The 21,885-nt window shown below is 37.1% G+C and overlaps 1 protein-coding gene across 7 annotated transcripts in view; it reads right to left on the bottom strand.

Annotated features, from left to right (window-relative positions):
• The window catches only part of ATP8B4 (ATPase phospholipid transporting 8B4 (putative)), a 246,461-nt gene that overhangs the window by 49,154 nt on the left and 175,422 nt on the right, over positions 1-21,885 (bottom strand). For all 7 annotated transcript variants that reach the window (XM_084898218.1, XM_084898216.1, XM_084898217.1 and 4 more), the window contains 4 exons: positions 18,683-18,798; positions 14,773-14,937; positions 13,718-13,829; positions 11,648-11,753 (listed from right to left, as the gene is read on the bottom strand). In XM_084898218.1, the coding sequence (XP_084754344.1) occupies positions 11,648-11,753; positions 13,718-13,829; positions 14,773-14,937; positions 18,683-18,798 (499 nt within the window). The remainder of the gene's footprint in view (positions 1-11,647; positions 11,754-13,717; positions 13,830-14,772; positions 14,938-18,682; positions 18,799-21,885) is intronic.

Here is a 21,885-nt window from a genome sequence, read left to right as displayed (position 1 = left end):
AGATTTCTGGGGATGCCCTCACTACTAAAACAGCTATGACAGTAAAGTTAACAAAGAACTCAAAGTGTCTAAAATGACTTCATGACACTAAATTTGAAACAAGCCATATGCATGATATGCATGAAAATTACATATCCATGTTTATAAAATAATCTAAATATACTTGACAGGTATAAATATAAGCTTTTAGGTCATTTCTTCCGAAAAGATACTATCACTTAGATCCTGTTCATTTGATACACTTTTTTGGTGTGGTTTTACATGAACTCCCATTGAACTCAAAAGCATAAAACAAGAAAAGTTAATGGTATAAATTTATTATTTCAATGTTTTATCCCCAAAACTATGGGCTTTGATATAAGTAACCAAGATTGGAATTATAGGGAGCACCTTTAAAAATTACTTTTCTTAGATGTTCTTCCTCCCAAATCATATTAAGGAAATGAATATTATAAATGGATCTAGAATTTTCTGCTACGCATTGCCTCTCTCTCTTAGATTCTAAAAATGGGGTGAGCTCCAAAGTTGGTTGAAAAAAAAACACCCCACATTATTTGCCAGTCATTTAAACAAAATGGCTTCAAGGGACATGAAATAATTCATCTAGAGGGAGATTATTTCCTTTTTTCCCCCTCTAAATATTTTTTCTCATTAAAAAAATGGAGATAATTTTTTGTTTTTTTCCTAATTGTAAAAGTATTGTATTAATACTATTTTAACTCCAGATAATACAAAGAGCCATAAAGAAGAAAGCAAATATGATCCATCTGATCCCTCACTGAGAACTATCAACTTTGTATATGTCTTCCAGAGCTTAATAAGTAAGTAGGTGAACAGATATGGATATAAATATATAGGTTTATACATATACAGGGGTGAGTTATAATAGGCTTACAGTTGTTCATATGGAAAATAATACATTTAGTGAGAAATAATACAATAATAAACTTTTATGTACTCCAAACTGTAAACCTCATTTTACCCACCCCTGTACATACACACATAAACATACAGTACATGCTTTTTATTTTTTTATTTTTTTTAATATATTTTTTATTAAATTATTATTTTTTGTACATATACCATTGCCCACCCCCCGTACAAACCCTCCCTCACCAGAGTTTTGTGTCCATTGGTTGTACTTATATGCATGTATACAAGTCCTTCGGTCGATCTCTTATTTCCCCCAGATTTCCCCAACCTCCCCGCTGTAATTTGACAGTCTTCTTGTTGCTTTACTGTCTCTATATCTATCTTTTGGTTCTTCAGTTTATAATGTTCTTGATCATCCATAAATAAGTGAGGTCATGTGGTGTCTCTCTTTCCTTGACTGGCTTGTTTCACTCAGCATGATGTTCTCCAATTCCATCCAGGTTGCTGCAAACGATGAGAATTTTTTCTTTTTTATGGCAGCATAAAATTCCATTGTGTAAATGTACCATAGTTTTTGGATCCAACCATCTGCTGATGGATACCTAGGCTGTTTCCAAATCCTAGCTATCGTAAATTGTGCTACTATGAACATAGGGGTTCATATATCCTTTCTGATTGATGTTTCTAGCTTCTTAGGATATATTCCTAGGAGTGGGATTACTGGGTCAAATGGGAGTTCCATTTTCAGTTTTTTGAGGAAGCTCCATACTGTTCTCCACAGTGGTTGCACCAGTCTACATTCCTACCAGCAGTGCACGAGGGTTCCTTTTTCTTCGCAATCTCTCCAACACTTGTCGTTTGTTGATTTGTTGATGTTGGCCATTCTGACAGGTATGAGATAGTACCGCATTGTTGTTTTGATTTGCATTTCTCGGATAATTAGTGACTTTGAACATGTTTTCATGTGCCTTTTGGCCTTCCTTCTGTCTTCTTTTGAGAAGATTCTATTTAGATCCATTGCCCATTTTTTTAGTTGGGTCATTTATCTTCCTTTTTTAAGTTGTATAAGCTGTCTGTAGATGTTGGAGATTAAACCTTTATCAGTGATAACATTTGCAAATATGTTCTCCCATTCAGAGTGCTTTCTTGTTGTTTTCTTGATGGTTTCCTTTGCTGTAAAAAAGTTTTTTATTTTGATGTAGTCTCATTTGTTTATTTTCTCTTTAGCTTCCATTGCCCTAGGGGAAGTATCAGTGAAGAAGTTCTTTTGGCATATGTCTGAGATTTTGCTGCCTGTAGATGCCTCTAGTATTTTTATGGTTTCCCATCTTATGTTTAAGTCCTGTATCCATTTTGAGTTTATTTTTGTGTATGGTGTAAGTTGGTGATCCAGTTTCATTCTTTTGCATGTATCTGTCTAATTTTCCCAACACCATTTATTGAAGAGACTGTCTTGACTCCATTGTATGTTCGTGCCTCCTTTGTCAAATATTAAGTGAGCATAGTGATTTGGGTTGATATCTGGGTTCTCAATTCTATTCCATTGATCTATATGTCTGTTCTTGTGCCAGTACCAGGCTGTTTTGAGAACAGTGGCTTTGTAATACAGCTTGAAATCTGGTATTGAGATCCCTCCTACTTTACTCTTCTTTCTCAGGATTGCTGTGGCTATTCGGGGTCTTTTGTTGTTCCAAATGAACTTTTGAAGAGTTTTTTCTAGGTCAGTGAAATATGCTGTTGATATTTTAATTGGGAGTGCATTGAACCTATACATTGCTTTGGGAAGTATGGACATTTTGATGATGTTGATTCTACCAATCCATGAACATGGTATGTTCTTCCATCTGTTTACATCTTCCTCTATCTCTTTTTTCAGTGTCGTGTAGTTTTCCATGTATAGGTCTTTTGCCTCCTTAGTTAAGTTTATTCCAAGGTATCTTAATTTTTTTGGTGTGATGGTAAATGGGATTGCCTTTTTAGTCTCTGTTTCTACAAGTTCACTATTGGTGTATAGAAATGCCATAGATTTCTTGGCGTTAATTTTGTATCCTGCTACATTGCCAAATTCATTTATTAAGTCAATTAATTTTTTAATGGAGTCTTTTGGGTTTTTTATGTACAATATCATGTCATCTGCAAATAAGGATAACTTTACTTCTTCTTTTCCAATTTGGATGCCTTTTATATCCTCTTCTTGTCTAATTGCAATGGCTAGTACTTCCAGTACTATGTCAAAAAGGAGTGGTGAGAGTGGGCAACCCTGTCTTGTTCCTGTTCTTAGAGGAAATGGTTTTAGTTTTTGCCTATTGAGTATGATGTTGGCTGTGGGTTTATCATATATAGCATTTATTATGTTGAGGTATGATCCTTGTACTCCCACCTTGTTGAGAGTTTTTATCAGGAAAGAGTGTTGGATTTTATCAAATGCTTTTTCTGCATCAATTGATATGACCATATGATTTTTATCTTTCAATTTGTTTATGTGATGTATCACGTTTATTGATTTGTGGATATTGTACTATCCTTGCATTCCCAGAATAAATCGTACTTGGTCATGGTGTATGATCTTTGTGATGCTCTGCTGGAGCCGATTTGCTAGAATTTTGTTGAGGATTTTGGCATCTATGTTCATAAGGGATATTGGCCTATAATTCTCTTTCATTGAGTTGTCTTTATCTGGTTTTGGTATTAGGGTGATGCTGGCTTCATAGAAGGAGTTTAGAAGTGTTCCTTCCTCTTGGATTTTTTGTAATAGTCTGAGGAGGATAGGTTTTAGCTCTTCCTTAAATGTTTGGTAAAACTCTCCTGTGAAGCCATCTGGCCCTGGGCTTTTGTTTGCTGGAAACTTTTTGATGACTATTTCAAATTCTTCCCAAGTTACTGTTTTATTGAGATTTATAGATTCTTCATGATTGAGTTTTGGAAGGTTGTATTTCTCTAGGAATATGTCCATTTCCTCCAGGTTGTTCAGTTTGTTGGAATAGAGTTGTTCATAATATTTTGTAACAATCCTTTGTATTTCGGCGGGGTCTGTTGTTATTTCACCTCTTTCATTTCTGATTTTGTTTATTTGGGTCCTCTCTCTTTGTTTCTTGGTTAGCCTGGCTAGAGGTTCATCTATCTTGTTTATCCTTTCAAAGAACCAGCTCTTGGTTTTGTTGATCTTATGTATTGTTTCTTTGGTCTCTATATCATTTATCTCCACTCTAATTTTTGTTATTTCCTTCCTTCTGCTTACACTGGGCTTTTCTTGTTGTTCTTTTTCTAACTCTTTGAATTGTAGAGTTAGATCATTTGTTACCATTTTTTCTAGTTTTTTTGCAATAGGCTTTTAGGGATATGAACTTCCCTCTCAAAACTGCTTTGCTATGTCCCATAGATTTTGGATTGTTGTGTTTTAATTGTCGTTTGTTTACAGGATGTTTTTAATTTCTTCCTTGATTTCTCTGGTAACCCAGTCCTTGTTTAATAGCATGCTGTTTAGTCTCCATGTGTTTGATTTCTTTGGATTATTTTCATTGTAGTTAATTTCCAGTTTTATGCCATTATGATCTGAGAAGATGCATGATATGATTTCTATCTTCTTGAATTTGAAGAGACTTTGCCTATGTCCCAAAATGTGGTCTATCTCTGAGAATGTCCCATGTGCACTTGAGAAGAATGTATATTCTGTGGCTTTGGGGTGGAATGTTCTGAAGATGTAAATTAATTCCATCTGGTCTAGTGAGTCATTTAGGATTGATATTTCTTTGCTGATTTTTTGTTTAGATGATTTGTCAAAGGATGACAGTGGGGTATTAAAATCTTCTACTATGATTGTATTGCTATTAATCTCTCCCTTAATGTCCTCCAGCAGTTTTTTTTTTTTTTTTTTTTTTTTTTTTTTTTTTTTTTTTTTTTTATGTATTTGGGTGCTCCTGTATTGGGTGCATATATATTTACCAGGGTTATTTCTTCTTGTTGGATTGCTCCCTTTAGTATTATGAAGTGGCCTTCATTATCTCTTGTTATGTCCTTCACTCTGAGATCTAATTTGTCAGATATAAGTATTGCTACCCCAGCTTTTTTTTTCATATCCATTTGCCTGGAAAACTTTTTTCCATCCCTTCACCCTCAGTCTGTGTGCATGTTTTTTTCTGAGGTTGGTTTCTTGTAGACAACATATGTATGGGTCTTGTTTTCTTATCCAATCTGTTACCCTGTGTCTTTTGACTGGAGCATTTAAACCTTTTACATTTAAAGTTATTAATGATAGGTACTCATTTGACGCCATTTTTATTCTATACCCCTGTGTTCCTTCTTCGCCTCCTATTTCTTTCTTTTTACAGTAGACCCTTTAGCATTTCTTGCATTGCTGGTTTGGTGGAGATAAATTCCTTTAGTCTTTTTTTGTCTGTGAAGCTCCTGATTTCACCTTCAGTTTTGATTGATAGCCTTGCTGGGTACAGTATTCTTAGATTCAGACCCTTCCTTTGCATGACTTTGTATATTTCATCCCATTCCCTTCTGGCCTGATAAGTTTCTGTTGAGAAATAAGTTGTTAGTCTGATGGGGGTTCCTTTATATGTAACTTTCTGTCTCTCTCTGGCTGCTTTTAAGATTCTTACTTTGTCGTTGGTGTTTGCCAATTTATTATAATATGCCTTGGTGTCGGTCTTCTGGGATTCATTTTGCTTGGGACTCTGCGAGCATCTTGGATTTGTGTGGGTTTTTTCTTCTCTATCTCAGGAAAGTTTTCTGTCATTATTTCTTGAAATGCGTTTTCCATGTCTACCTCAGTTTCCTTTCCTTCCAGAACCCTATTATTCGGATATTGTTTTGTTTTGCATTGTCCCAAAGCTCCCGTAGGCTCTCCTCCTGCTTTTTAATTTTTTTTTCTAGAAGCTGCTCTAATTGGGTATTTTTTTCCATCTTGTCTTCTAGCTCACTGATGCGGTCCTCTGCTTCTTCTAGTCTGTTCTTGATACTTTCTATTGAGTTCTTCATAGTAGCGATGTCATTTTTCATTTCTTCTTGAGTCATCTTCATTTCCTCTTGGTTTTTCTTCATTTCCTTTTGGGTCTTATTCCTATTGTCAAATTTGTCTTCCATTCTTTTTAGCCATCTTATGATCATTACTCTGAATTCTTGCTCTGGTAGGTTGCTTGCCTCTAACTCGTTTACTTCCTTTTCTGGTGATGCCTGCTTTTCTTTCATTTGTGGGCTGTTTCTTTGTCTTCCCATGGTCTCTCTTTTCAGGATGTCTCTCTCCTGCTTTGATTTCTCTCTCCTGGCCGCCATCTTACAGGAAGTCCCATACATGCTTTTTATTTTAAAAAAAAGATTATATTCTGCATGCTGTTTCATGATTTCATCTTTTATTTAACTATATCATGGATATCTTCCAATGTAAATAAATAAATAACCACTTTTAATGACCACATAGAATTCTATTGTAGGTATATAGCAAAGCAATTAACAAAATCCCTGAGGCTGGTTATTTGAACAATTTCTAATATTCCATTATCATAACTAATGCAGCAATGACTATTTCGATATATTTACTCATATATTTGTCCATTTATTTTCTTAAAGGCAATTCCTAGAAGTAGAAATCCTTGGGTAAAAAATGTGCGTATTTGATCCTTGGTCAGTTTTCTCAGTGGTTAGAGTATCCGCCACTGACCAAAGGATCTCAGGTTCAATTTCAAGTCAAGGGCACATACCATGGTTGCAGAGTCAATCTCTGGTCCCAGTTGGGGCCCATATGGAAGGCAGCCATTCAATGTGTCTCTCACATTGATGTTTCTCTCTTACTCTCTCTTCCCCTTCTCCCTCCCTTTCACTCTCTCTCTAAAGATCAATGGGAAATACACTGAGTGGCCAGATTATTATGATCTCTGAATGCATAATAATCTGGCCACTCAGTGTATATCCTATATAATAAAAGGCTAATATGCAAATTGTCTCCTCAACCAGGAGTTCTATCAACAGGCAGGCCAGCCTACTGCCCATGTTCCCTCCCCTGGCCAGGCTGGCCATACCCCACCCATGCACAAATACATGAACCAGGCCTCTAAAATATATATATATATATATACACACACACACACACACACACACACACACACACACCAAGTGGCCAAATTAATTGCGTTCAGAGATAATAATAATCTGGCCACTTAATGTATATCCTTAGGTGAGGATTAAAATAATAATAATAATAAAATATGCATATGTGTAATTTTGAAATTTATTGCAAGTTTTCCCTCTAGAACGTTTCTACCAATTTACACTCCCAACAACAGTATATAAGAATTCATATTTCTCTATAATCCCGCCACATAACAAGTTATGTCATCTACTTAGTCAACCAAATGAATAAAATTTGGAGATAGTAACCTTGATTCCCCCCCTTCTTCAAGCACCAACATTACCACAGGTGGCCTTCTTTGTTTCCTCAGAAACATACCTTGCCTTGAGGAGATTGGACAGAACCAAATATAGAGAAAACAAAAAAGCCAAGATCTTGCTTTTTGCTAAAGGAATTTATCACCACCAAACCAGAATTACATGAAATATTAAATAGTCTTCTTTAAAAAGAAGAAGAAAAAAGGTCAAAACTGGCAATAAATACATATCTATCAACAATTGAATCCAAAAAAATCAAAATAAATGAACACACAGAAACAGACTCATAGAGACAGAGAAAATTTCGATGACTGCCAGATGGGAGGAGGTTTGTGGGAATAAATAGAAAAGATGAAGGGATTAAGAAGTACAAACTGGTTGTTTCAGAATAGTAATGGGGATGTAAAGAACAGCATAAGAAATATAGTCAATAATATTCTAATAGCTATGCATAGTGTCAGATGGGAGTGAGATTTGTTGGGATGATCACTTAGTAAGTCACATAATGTCTAATCACTGAGGGGGGGTACATTTGAAACAAATATAATAGTGTCAACTGTAATGTAATTGAAAAATTTTTAAAAGATCTTGCTTTTTAAAATTCCAAAATAGGTTCTTGATACTTACAGTCATTCTGAATTCAATCAATCTGGAATTTTACTAATTGGACTTTTTAAGATGGAGGAAAAAAGTTTCTTTAAGTCTTATGAGATTAATCCTTAAAGCAACCTGGGCATAAACTGTTGGGTACTAGAAATAAATGACCTCTTTTTCCCATCTCCCATCTAGCCTACAGGAAAAGGAATTTAAAGAGGAGTTTAGATGCTGATGAGTCACTAAAAGACACCCTTATCCTAGACTATTGGTGGTTGGAACCATGTGGGTAATGGAACCCTTAGATAAGTTTTTGGGAATCTGAGGATGGAATAGTTGCCAATGACATTCAGTGACATGGAGGCTAGTAAAGGGATTGCAGGAACAGAGGCAGCCATGTGAGAGCACAAGTCTTCTGGGATACAGGTCAGGAAGCCACTCGCAGGAGGTGTGGAAATCAGCCAAGAGGGACAGCCAGCAACCACAAGAGACCAGAGACCAGACAGGGACACAGAAGTGGGATACCAGCAGGGTCTCTAAGGTCAATGGCAGGTAAAGCAACTGTGCATCCTACACTTGAACTAAACTTACCCAAAAGTGCCCAGATTAATTGTATTGTCATCAAGCAGAAAAGAGATTCAAGTTCAGTTTTAGAAAATGTAATAAGTTTCTGTTCTTACACACCTGAATGGAATCTGGACTATGAAGTCAGATAGCTAGAAATGGCAGAGCCTCCTTCTACTCCTCTTTACATGGAAACAAATTTCAAGTCCTATTCATCCTACCTCCAAAGTACTTTCCCTCTGTTACAACCTCACTGCCTTAATTCAACCCTCATCATCTCTAAGCTTGAGTATTCCAACTGCCTCTTGATGTATCATCCATTTTCCCCAGCAAACATAATCTATCCTGTCACTAGAATGTTATTTCTAAAATGCAAAAAAAAAAAATGGGTTTGTCACATTTACCCAATACTTTCAGGTATTATATACAGTACATTCAGGATAAAGTCTAATCACTTTTGCTTATCATCAATCCATCCCTAAAAAAAAAAATGTTTCCACCTTTAGGTGTGAAACATTCTAGCTACAACTTTGGAATATTGCTCCTGAAAATTAACATGACTTCTTTCATGTTTCTATGTCTTTGTGTGTGCTAGTTCAGCAACCCACAGTATCATTACCCAGTGTAATCAAGGGAGAAAGAGGGTCCATAAAAGTTGTAATAAAGGGGAGCATTTTTAATATCTTAGGAAGGTTCATAAAAAAAATATAGATTTCTCTATGATAAGAATGCATAGAATCTCTAATTTTTTAAAGTTTTGTGTTATATTTGGCTATCATGGCACCAATTTGGTCTAGAAAACTGCTATATCATGCTGGTTAGAAGTTATGACTGGAGATTGCATATGTCTTTGCCAAATAAAAATTGGGAAATCTAATTAATTGTTACTGACATAATTTTATAATTATTTATACAATTTTAATGATAGAGTCTATTGAAGAAATAACAATAAAAGCAGTACTTGCTGGTGGAAATTTTGGGAACAATGGCTGAAGGAAAGAGGGAAGCAGGAATGAAGGAAGTAGAGAAAGTAGGGAGTGCAAGAAGGATGTTAATTAATGGCCATAAAGTTTTAAATTCTTGAGTCACTTAATTCTCAAAGTAAAATAATCTATTAGGGTACATATTTGTATATTTTCCTATTTTTCAAATGAAGAAACCAAGTAAAGGAAAATTGAACAGCATATCAAAGTCACTCAGCCAGTCCCTGAGCATGGAGCAGAGATGTTAATTAGGCTCCAGTAAACAGAAAGTTCATGCTATTCCTCTTACGTCTCCAGTCTCCCTGAAATTTATTCTCACCTAATTGCTCATCTAGTATTAAACACAAGTGAAGCAAAAAGGTGCCTAGCAACACATTTTTATATTAAATTTTTAAAGGAGTAAGAATACATCTAAGGTGTTTTTCAGGAGAGACATAGCAAGTAATTTGGTGCATAGGCTCTGGGGCCACACTGCCTAGCTTCAAATCCTTGCTGACCCACTGACTAGTTGTGGAACCTTGGGCGTATTACCCTGTGTCTCAGCCTCCCAATCTGTAAATAGGGGTATTGATAATGTCTCTCCATTAGATTGCTTTGAGAATAAAATGAGGTAATACATGAATACTACAAACAATAGTGTCCCAGGCATAGTCTCAAAGCATTTAGCAGTAGGCTCATTAGAATCTGGATATGCTTTCATCTATCTTCCTTCAGCAAGAGATAAAATCCCCCAAAATAAAAAAAAAGTTAATTATTAATTATTAAGCAATTCACCAATATTTTCTTTAATAGACTATGGGATCTATCATTAAAGTTATAGAAATAATAATAATAAAATTATATCAGTAATAATTAGATTTCCCAATTTTTATTTGGCAAAGACATAGCTTCCAACAAGCATGGCATGGCAGTTTCCTACTGTGGAAAAAGTTAGTGTAGAAGAAGTTGAGAGATTTGATCTACAAATATTGATTAGTGGTGCTAACAGTTGAGACTTCTTTTCTTTCTAAGGTTCAGGAAGTTTAATGAAGGAGATCCCTTAAGGAAACCCATAGAGCACCACTGTCCTGTGGAGGGAAGGTTAGAGTAAACAACAAGCAGCAAGCAGTTTGCCTCCAAGTCAACAATCTATTTAGTCAGACCCAAAATGGGCTGAACTTAGAGAAGCTACCACAAGCATCAACAAACAAAAATTGTTATAGGGCAGCATTTTTGAAGTGCTAGGAAAATAATTATGCAGGCTTGTAAAATGTTCTTCAAATAAAGTAACAAAAAAATAATAAATTGGCAAATAATAAATACTATTTCTCAAAATTTGATGTTTGTCCACTCTTACCTTCAATTTACCACTTATCCATTTTCTGGTACCATGTAGTGGTTACCTAAGGTGCATAAGTATGCTATTTCAATAGCATCTATATCAAAATGTCTGCTTTCTTGAAAGACTATTTCAACTTTACACACCATCTCCAAGTTTATCTAATCATAAGCTTCATCTAGGTGCTTATTAAAATACAAAGTCCTATGCCCATCTAAATACTTAATATATTCTTTTTAATATATTTTATTGATTTTTTATAAGTACTTAATATTCTTAATTTTAAAGCTAGAGAATTAGTATTTTTAACAAGTGCCCTCAGTAACACTGATCACTCATTATCATGTAGAGTTGACAGGCTAAGCGCCAATGCATAATTTTAAAGGCTAACCATGTAAATGATTGAAAATCATTTTCTAAAAATACTTGGGAACCCTGCCCAGTTTGGCACAGTGGATATAGCATTGGCCTGAATACTGGAGGGTTCTGGGTTCGATTCCAGTCAAGAGCACATACTTCACTTGCAGGCTTCGCTCCCAGTCCCAGTCAGGGAACTTGTGGGAGGCAACCAATCAATGTATCTTTCTCACATTGACATTTCTCTCTGTGTGTCCCACAAATCCCCCTCCCCACTCCCGCCTTTCACTCTCTCTAACAATCAATGGGAAAATATCCTTGAATGAAGATTAACAAAAAAGTTAAAGTAAATTAAAAATACTTGGGAAATGTTGGAGGCCTGAAGATATTAACTCACTACCAATATTAAACTTATCTTAGTTTGTGACCAAAATGGATAGAATTTTAGGAAACATGGAGAAAGAACTTTGTATTAAATGAAGACCATCTACAATACTTTCTCGACTACCTGATCTTCCCTTTTCCCTTTCTCCCTTTTCCACTCTTCCCTTCTTCCTTTAACACTTACCTGAGTTCTTCTCTGACTTCCATTGCCGTGTTCCCTGCTATAATGAACACTTCATTCATATCATCAGTCAGCATGTTGCAGGCATAGCCAATGTTGATGGCAGTTTCTGATACAAAATAAAGCCTACTTCAGTTAGAAAATTATTGATAATCTATACATAAAATAGGCTAATAAGCAAAGTGTCCCTGTGGGAGTTCAACCAGGAGACCTAGAGTTCTATCACTCACTATGACATGCACTGGCCACCAGCGAGTGGCAGAGAACAAAGGAAGGCCTTGGCCAGCAGCCAGCAGCTGAGGAAGGGAGGCCCCAGCCAGCAGCCAGGGAAAGGAGGCCCCTGGCCGGCAGCCAGAAGGAAGGCCCCTGCTGCCAGCCAGAGGCATCTACTGTCCTGATCACCAGCCAGGCCTAGGGACCCTCCCTGTGCATGAATTTCATGCACCAGGCCTCTAGTATACTTGCATAGAAGTGTGTTTTTTCTATAGAAGTTTTGAAGTCATTGCTATATTTCCTTGTAGCTTACAGGCTCCCTTAATGTCAGAGAGAGCATAATTGGTGATAATGTAAGAGACCCAGAGGGAATTTTAAGCCCTGGCTCCCATGATCAAATTTATCAATTGATAACTCCATGGATCCATAGCCACATCCATGAATCCTCAACTTTCTCATATAGTTTTTACCGGAGGTCCCAAATACTACCTTTGGAGAGCTGAAATACTACACTTAGCCATTTTTCAATTCTTATGTAGTAGGAAAATTAAAAAATAACAGCAAAATGTTCAGTTGAACAGCAAAAAATGCTCTTATAAAATTTTTATAGTTCTCCCACATGCAACATTGTCACTTTCCCATTAAGTGGATGGACTGCTGCTGCTAGAAAACTAGAAAATTACATGATGTTGAGCACTCCTTCTTCCAATTTTATAGAAATGGAGCCTAGGATAGTTAGGTAAACCTATTTTCAATAAAGTCATTTGATTCTACTGAATTCTTAGGCTCTACCTAATTCTATGGAATCATTAGATTTGCCTGTCCTATGTCAAGGAAAGCAACTGGTAAGTGTGTGTTTTGTATAAACCACAAAAATTAAAGCTAAATAATAGTAAACTTGTGGATATTCATAACTAATTGAGCAGCTATACCCACTGATCAACATCAAACTCCAAGAAGTCTGTAGTAACACATCACAGAGCTCAACTTTCTAATGTTTATTTTTGTGATCAGTGATTTGGGTGTATGTATAGAGAATTGATTTACCACATCTGAAAATCTCAAATGTTCTAAAAATATCTATAGGTAGATAGAATCTTAAAAAAAAAAAAACCACACATGTATTCACCAGTTAACTGAATGTTTCTGGTTTACTAAGGACCAAGTGTAAAAGCATTTTTGTTTTAATCATTACTGCTAGCAATTGATCCAAAATCTTTCTTAACAAGCACAGAATTATGAACATAATGACTCTTTTTCTGATGATTTGATATTTTGTCATGCCTGAAAGTGGGTCAGCTCCCATTGTACCATTGCATGGGAAGGCTTGGAATTAAACTAGGTTACTCTAGTACAACTGTTGTGGTTGTTAAAATACCAAAATATTTACAGACCAGTTGATAAACAGTTGCTTCCCTGAGCCTCCCAAAAGCCTGTCCCCTCCTCTAAGATCCCCAAAGCTCTACATAGCATCAACAAAGTAAAGGAGTAACCCTAAGGTCTCTATTGTCCTGCTTCAGCATTATGCAAGTCTCAGTCCTGATTGGAGGCAGTGCTCACATAAACCTTTAGGTAAACTTTTTTAATTCCATTGTTGCCTATAGGTTTAACTATTATATTCACGGAGTGAGTTGAGCTGAAATTAAACAGAACCCAGGGTATACTCTAGCAGATATTTTCTTAATTTGTTTTTATCTTTAAATAGTAAGTTCTTATATTAACTTCCTATTTGTATTTCAGCTATTTCCTAAATAGAGAACTGGGCACATATCTAACTAACTAAACTTTCTGAATAGTTAAAATTTTACCATATAAATTATTGCCCTCTCTTCAAAAGATCATTATCTGTTTTAAAATTACCTTGTTTGTCTCCTGTTAGGACCCAGATCTTAATATTGGCTAGTGATAAACTTAAAACCGTTTCAATAACACCCTCTTGTAACTTGTCTTCTACAGCAGTGGCACCTAGAAGCTTTGTTGAAAAAAGAGAATATCTTACGTTAATGCATGCAAACAATATTCATAACACTTATGGCTTGCAATCACAGAGTTCAGAGGTCAAGAACAGGAATTGAAGGCAAAAAGGATGATGCATTGATATAGTAAACGTGCAGAGGTGGGTTAGGAAGGACCCAAGAGGAGTTTCTCTAATCAAGCCAACTAATAGGAACATCAATTACTGGCAGAGATCCTGTTAGCACAAATAATCAGAAGCCATTTGGGCTTGTAAAGACTTAAGAATTCCCCAGCTGCTTCCTGGCCACTGGGGCCTCAGGGAAGAGTAGTTTCTAGAATAAATGATACTCTCATACTCTGGGCAGCAAAGATATCATCAAAATCTAAGATATAAAACTTCCCACTTTTCCTTGCAAGTTTCCTGCCCTAGAAAGATAGATCATAAAGCAGTGAGGGGGAAAAATAACATCAATGACATACCAGAGGTTTGACAAACAATAGGAAGTCTGCTATCGTCCACTCTAGGGGACTTCCAATTACATAAACTACAACTAATTGAAATAATCCTTTAGGCCTGTGGTCGGCAAACTCACGAGCCACATGCGGCTCTTTGGCTCCTTGAGTGTGGCTCTTCCACAAAATACCATGGCCTGGGTAAGTCTATTTTGAAGAAGTGGCATTAGAAGAAGTTCAGGTTTAAGAAATTTGACTCTCAAAAGAAATTTCAATCGTTGTACTATTGATATTTGTCTCTGTTGACTAATGAGTTTGCCAACCACTGCTCTAGGCTCTCACACATGCCAAACTCAAAGCCAACATAAAACACATGATTCAATGTTTGAAAAAGTAATATCCGCTGTGTGCAAGATGATTTAGCCAATGGATTATTCCTATCCTAGATCTCTAAACACAAACTGTCCTCTCTATAAACACAAACTATCATGCTTCTAAACTCATACCATCAAATCCCGTTCAATTTCTTCATACAGCCCAGCTATCCGTTCCTCCCTCTCCTCAGTGGCAGCATTTGCATCTTCAAGCATCTTATTCCACTCTTTAAAGTACTTATCATCCAGATCTCTGTATGCAATGGCCAGGGTTCGAAGACCTTCCCCTGCAAATTCCTGCCAGAGCAGACATTGTTTTAAGAACCACCTCAAAGCAATAATCACAGCAAGAACAATAACAATAATGGGTAAGAAGTTTTGCACTCAAATTCACTTTTATCAAGAGCATAACTTGGCCATCTTGACTCCCAATTTTTTAATCTCTTTGAAAATATGAGACAATGTTTGCATTTTGAATTTTATTTCCATTGGGTTAAAACATTCAGGGAAGCTAGCGTTTCCCCTAAAAAATATCTAAAACACCTGCTGCAGTGTCCTAGTTGAGAGTGATCAATGATGCCGATGACCTGAGATATCTATTTCAACCAACATGTATTGGTTTCCAAACTATCCTCTGCTTGCAAGAAGCCCTCCTGGCAATGAGAGGAACCAGGCCTGTTTCATGGCCGTGTCACTCAGCTGTTAGTGGAAAGAAAATGACGCTTGGAGGAGCCATAGCTCTCATATCAAAGCCAGGGGCTCTCTGAAGAGATTGTAGCATGACAGCTCACTAAAATCTTGTCACATCCCCCTAATAATATAGCTATGTCTAAAATTAGCTCAGTCCTACTTTTGTTTGTGCTTAAAATTTTCAAAATAAGAAGTTAAAAGTCAATAATAGGTGAATAAATAGATGTTAGTCAGGTAATAGAAGTTTAAGCCTATTAATTAATATTATGTGATAATAAAAACCCCTGGGGGAGAGAAAGGCAGAAAGTCAATGTAAATGTTTGCTGGGAAGTAGGAATAGAATAGAATAGAATAGAATAGAATAGAATAGAATAGAATAGAATAGAATAGAATAGAAGATTTTTCATTCTAGATCTCCTGTATTAAAAAAAAATCTCTCTCTCTCTCTCTCTCTCTCTCTCTCTCTCTCTCTCTCTCTCTCTCTCTCTCTCTCTTTCTCTCTCTCTCTCTCTCTCTCTCTGTGTGTGTGTGTGTGTGTGTGTATTAGAGGCCCGGTGCACAAAATTCGTGCATGGCGGGGGGGGGGGGCAGGAAGGTCCCTCAGCCCAGCCTGCACCCTCTCCAATATGGGACCCCTCAAGGGATGTCTGACTGCCCTCTCACAATCCAGGACTGCTGGTTCCCAACCGCTTGCCTGCCTATCTGCCTGATTGGCCCTAATGGCTTCTGCCTGTCAGCCTGATTACCCCTTAACCACTCCTCTGCCAGCCTAATTGACACCTAACTGCTCCCTTGCCAGCCCAATTTGCCCTAACTGCCCTCCCCTGCAGTCCTGGTTGCCCCTAACTGCCCTCCCCTGCCAGTCTGATCAACCCTCACTGCCCCCCCCTGCCAGCCTGATTGCCCCTCACTGCTCTCTACTGCTGTCCTGGTCACCCCCAACTGCCCTCCCTTTCAGGCCTGATCAATCACCCCTAACTGCCCTCCCTTGCAGGCCTGGTCCCTCCGAACTGCCCTCCCCTGCTGGCATGATCGCCCACAACTGCCAACCCCTGCTGGCCATCTTGTGGCAGTCATCTTGTGTCTACATGGGGCAGCCATCTTTGACCACATGAGGATAGCCATCTTGTGTGTTGGGGTGATGGTCAATTTGCATATTACCTCTTTATTATATAGGACATATTAATAAAATGATTTAAAACTTTAAAGACACCATAAGGTCAGGTTAGTTTTTTTAAATTATTTTTTATTAAACTGTTTCCTATGGAGTTAGTATTTAATAAAAGCTCAAATTAATAGGAGAATTATGCTTTTACTTTCATGTCTCAGTAAACTGACAATCTTAAATGATACTTCTGATGCTTTATCCTTCGAATAAGGAAACATTTCAAATTAGGAGACTGGTAGTTGCTAAGTGTCTCCCACAGTCACAGTGGCAAGAAACATGTGATTGCTTTGGGGAAATGCTGCAAACCTCCCACTTTGCCTAGTGGTCATTTTACGGGCCTGTATACTATAAGCGATTTTATAGCTATTCCTATGCTTTTGGCATTGCCATTGAACATACCTTCTCTATGCTTTGGCTTACACAACACACAAAGGTTTGTGATCATACATACACAAGTTAAACTGTGACACATTGTAAGGAGATTAATGGAAAGAAAAAGTCAGTGCACACTGCCCAGAGAGACCATGAGAAAATTTCTCCAAATTTATCTTATAGGCATTCGGTAGCAGTTTGGATATTACAATCACATTTACAAGCCCTGCCTTCCAGGACCACCGCTGGGTCCCCTACTGATCGGAACGTGGAGCCACTGTGTTGTAACCATCTTTTATCCTCTTAATTCGCACAAACATTTCTTTGCCTTTAACTTGCAACCCCCTGGGCATTCCTCTCTGTTCTGTACAATAGTGAATCAACTCTAAGAAGACATTACAAAAGGGGACAGATGATTTAAGTTATTTAATTAGTACATGAAACACAAATTGAATCCTAAATGAGCATTTAAGCAAGGTTGTTTCCTACCATTAAACAATTCAGAATCAATAATTAAATATAAATTTAAAAACCTCAGAATTTGAAAGTCTAAATGAATAAAGTGAATGAAAGCAAAGAACAAATCAAATTGATATTACCTGAAAAAAGTTTTCTTTTGCCTAGAAATGTAAAAAGGCCAAATTATGCTTTCTATATTTTAGTATGAAAGGCGAAGGTACAAAAATCTAGGGCCTCAGTGTTTGAGCAATGACAAAAATTAGATACTTATGATTCCAATGTTGTTCTCATAAAAAAAAAAATTAAAAAGACTATGCCAGCCTTCTGGAAGAGATTAAAAGAAAATCAAGAATCCTCTATTGGAAAGACAAAAACAATAGCTATGTTTGTACCCAATATTACTAAACCATCATTTTTTAAACTTTGAGTCAAGTAGAGGTTTTTGGGTTTTTTTTAATTCATTTTGTTTGTTTGTTTTTAAAAGATTCAGGGAATGTTTTGTATAAAATATAGGGCTTGACAAAGAACATGAATCCTCAATGATTGTTTAAAGGAGAGAAACCAATGAGGAAATGAGAGTTTTGGCCAGTTGCCCATTAAGTTCATACTGGGTTAAACAGAACCTCAAGAAATACTAGAGAGACACTTGAACCTTGGGTTTAAACTAGGTAATGCTCATATTTAATTCATAGAATCTTACTTTCTTAAAAAAAAAAAAAATAGTTTGTCAAAGATCACCCTGCTCTCCAGAAAACCTTTGGAAAGAAATAATGCATAGTTTCAGAATGTATGCAATTGGTAATTTCAACCCAGGGAACATAAGTGACTCATCATGATTTATGTCCTCAATAAAAAGACCCCTGGAAGAGAAAATTGGCTACAGAAACTATTTTCTCCTCACCCTGTAAACACAACCCTAAGCTTTTCACTGATGATGATCGTAAGAGATTCTGTTGGTGCCAGACACAATGAAACTCAGGTGAAAGCAATTGTCCAGCTTTGCTTCCCTGAACCAGCCCAGTCTCCCATGGGGAGCAGCCCCCAACTTCGGGGGAGTTAGAGCCAGTGTCTGAGCCTTCTCCTGGCTGGAGGTAGGGAGCCCACATTCCAGGGCTACTTCTCAGCTGCTGTGTGTTAATCCACCTGTGATGAGACCAACCAGACTCTCAGCGGGGCAGGAGGTGGGGCCACGTGCCAGTTTCCAGACGTTCACTGGCAGTTTCCTGTGGAACCACTCTCCACATGTTTTTTATTTCAGAAGTCAGATCGTTTAGCTGATATTTTTAAAACAAGACCTAACCATAACAAGTGGCCAAAGGGCCATTGTGCTAACCTTAAAACAGAGGCACTTACACTGATATGGTCTGACGTCAATGCCAGAAGGTCTTCGTTGGACAGATGAAGTTTTTCAAACAAAATCGTGTCTGCTCCTTTGGAATAAAGCTTTATCTGTCCTTCCGGGTTCCTAACTGAAAAGAAAAAAAAAAGTTTGGAAAGTAGGTTATAATCAATAAAATCTGTCAAACCAAGGCTCTCCCAGGGTTCCACCCAGGCAATTTGGAAATGTCCATGTTTCAGCCAGTAGTAAAATATTCAGTGTCTATGGTTAGAAGGTCACTATCTAAGTTGCTTGGCTTTATTCCTGTTTTATTAACTTAGAAATATTTCATCCATTGGAATCCTTTGATTTCCCTAACTCAGAAATGAGTGTTTTTGTTCTGATGTGTATGGCCTTCCTATTTTCCTTCCTTACTGTTTCCGAAGGCTTGGTACATTTAAATTAAGCCTGTATTTAGCAGAATTGCGAGCTTAATTTCCTCTCTCCTGGTGTGAAATTTAAGACCCACAGTAGGAATCAACTAACTGTCAGTGTTATGCCAAATGATCTCCATATGGAATTCAGGCCATTCAAACCAATGTTTTATGCATTAGTTCTCAGCCCTTGCTAACATATTTCTTTACCCCTTTACTCCTTGGAAAGGCCCTTTCATTCTTGGTGATTCATTCCTGAGTCACAATTCTGGCTGTAAGGATGCCTCACAGGGGGCTTTCAAAATCAAGGTTTCTACCTTCTTCCCACTGGAAGTCGTTATTAGGATGGCTGGGTTTTTAACCTGCCCTCAGGTTTGGGAAGGACAGTCTTCACTGGGCTCCCCTCATCTCCAATACCCAATCCTCCCTCTGATGTCCCACATGTTACCGTCAGACAAGTCTGTTTTTAAATTGCAGAATACTTGGCCTACCTTTGTAGGCTTAGCTTTACACCTTGGCACATACTAGGCACTTTGTTATTTACTAAATGAAAAAAAAAATGAACGATTGGATGGCATGGCAATGTATTTCTTTCCAGGAACTGCTTACAATTTAAGACAACTGCCTGGGTCACAACTTCATGATCTGAACACACTGACCCTCACAAGCTTCATCGAGCCATAGACTATACATGCTTTCCACTCAATGATACCTTTCCCCTAAAGAGAGAATGCCTCAAAACAAATGAACATAAATATGGATTACTATTAATTTAATAGGACTCAAAATTTGCAACTTGATTTTAAAAAAAATACAAAGATCATTGTATAATAAATTATTTTTCCCTCTCACCTCTAATGACACTTAGTTGACATTAATCAGTTCTAGTTTCCCCCTGGCTTGGATAGATCTAATGCACCCTGGAAACGATTTTGTACTGAGACTTGTCTAGGTTCATCAGCTCTTCTAAGATCCTTGGTCAGATTTTCTAGTTGCCATAACTCATGCAGTTTTCTTACACTCTTGCTTTAATTGCCCACATTAGAGGGAAAGAGAGAAAATATATATGCAATTTATCTCATTGTTCAAGTGGGGGGAGGAGCATTTAATCCTAGCAAAGGCTTCCTCTTACTTTTATAATAATCCAGTTTGACCATTTCCCAAATAATTTCTTCCTCGCATCACCAGAGCTATGAAAGCAAAGCTTTGCCAGTGGGACTTCCCTGTGACCATTTTTGATAGTCCAGACTAGGACATCTGTTCTCAAACTTTTGGGTCTCAAAACCCCTTTTCCCTCTTAAAACTTCATGAAGACTCCAAAGAGCTTTTAATATGGGTTCTATCAACATTTACCATGCTAGAAATTAAAACTGATAAATTTTATTATATAAATAGTCTTATGACACTATATTACTATGATGATCATTATTATAATAATAAACCTATTACATAAATAACATTTTTATGAACTAGAACTATATTTTTCCAGAACAATAAAATTTAATTTGGGAGTGCATTGTTACATGGTTATAGGTCCCTTTAATGTCTGGTCTAATAGGAGACAGTTGGATTTTCATATCTGCTTTGCATTCAATCTGTTGTGATATTACACAGCATGTGGTCTTTGTAAAACTCCACAGTATACTCAGTACAGAAAGAATGAAAAAGACATTAGTATTATTATTATTATTATTGTAGTTTTGTCCTTGTGCATCCTCTAAAAAACACTCCAGGTTTCCTAGAGTTCCCCAGACAACACATTGAGAACCACGTGTCTAGGGAAATCACAAATATGATTTGCACAAATTCCTTAACATCTTTTTGTCTCAGTTCCTACATGTGAAAAAGGAGACATTTTTAAAAAATATATAACTTCTAAGGTCCTTTTCAGCTGTACAACTTTCTGATGCTATCTCCTAACTCAGCATTGGCTCCTCTAATGGACACATTATCTTCCTTCAATAACTAGCTAGTGCTCCTTTGCCCCCAGATTCAATAGCCAGAGTCCTCGTTCACTTAGCCTCCAGATCAAATATCTGGCCATCATTCAGCTACCCTCCTTCACACCCATACATCCAACTGAAGTCATGAATTTCTCTCTTGCCTAGATTATCACATTAACCTACATGGTTTTACTCTTTCCAGTCCTGCTTTTTCCAGACTCTTCTTTATCCAGACAGAATCATCTTCCCACTAATGCTTAGCGTCCTGCAACAGCTTCCCTCTAACCTTAGATGAGATGTGATTCCTTAACATAGCATACTCAGGGGCCATCCAGAGCTGCCCTTTTCCAGCCTGTTTCCTGCCCTGCTTTGCCATCTTCTCCTCCATGCTACCACACAGAACATGTTTTAATTCCACCTCCTCTTTAGCTTCAAGTCCCTGAAACATGGTAAGCACTTAATAAACATTTGTGTAATTGAGTTGAATTATAATGATGTGAAATTTATTGAGAGCAGCAGCTATGGCTTTGTGACATAAAGGAAAGACAAAGGTCAGAAACAGTTACAGGCTTATGCTGTAAGAGTCAATGCAATAGCAGCACTGTGAAGGGTGATCAATAATTCTGCTTTGCATCTCAGTTGGGTGGCTGTTCATACATTCACACTGAGAAAGGCCTGACATGGCAATATGATTCTTACTGATTAAGCATTGAACAGTTCAGAGTTGAGCAGCCCTTAAATAAGGGCTTTTCAAAGAGCTATTATAATGTATTCTTCGTTAATAATTACTTGCCACTAGCCTCTATTATAACTGTCTTTGAACTTTATCTCTGTGTTTTTATTTACATAATCAGTTGAATT

This window comes from Pipistrellus hanaki (genome assembly GCF_964339955.1).
Source record: "Pipistrellus hanaki genome assembly, chromosome: 1".
NCBI classification, from domain to species: Eukaryota; Metazoa; Chordata; class Mammalia; order Chiroptera; family Vespertilionidae; genus Pipistrellus; species Pipistrellus hanaki.
Note: the sequence above shows the minus strand (reverse complement) of the source record. Positions and strands in the feature narration are given on the sequence as shown.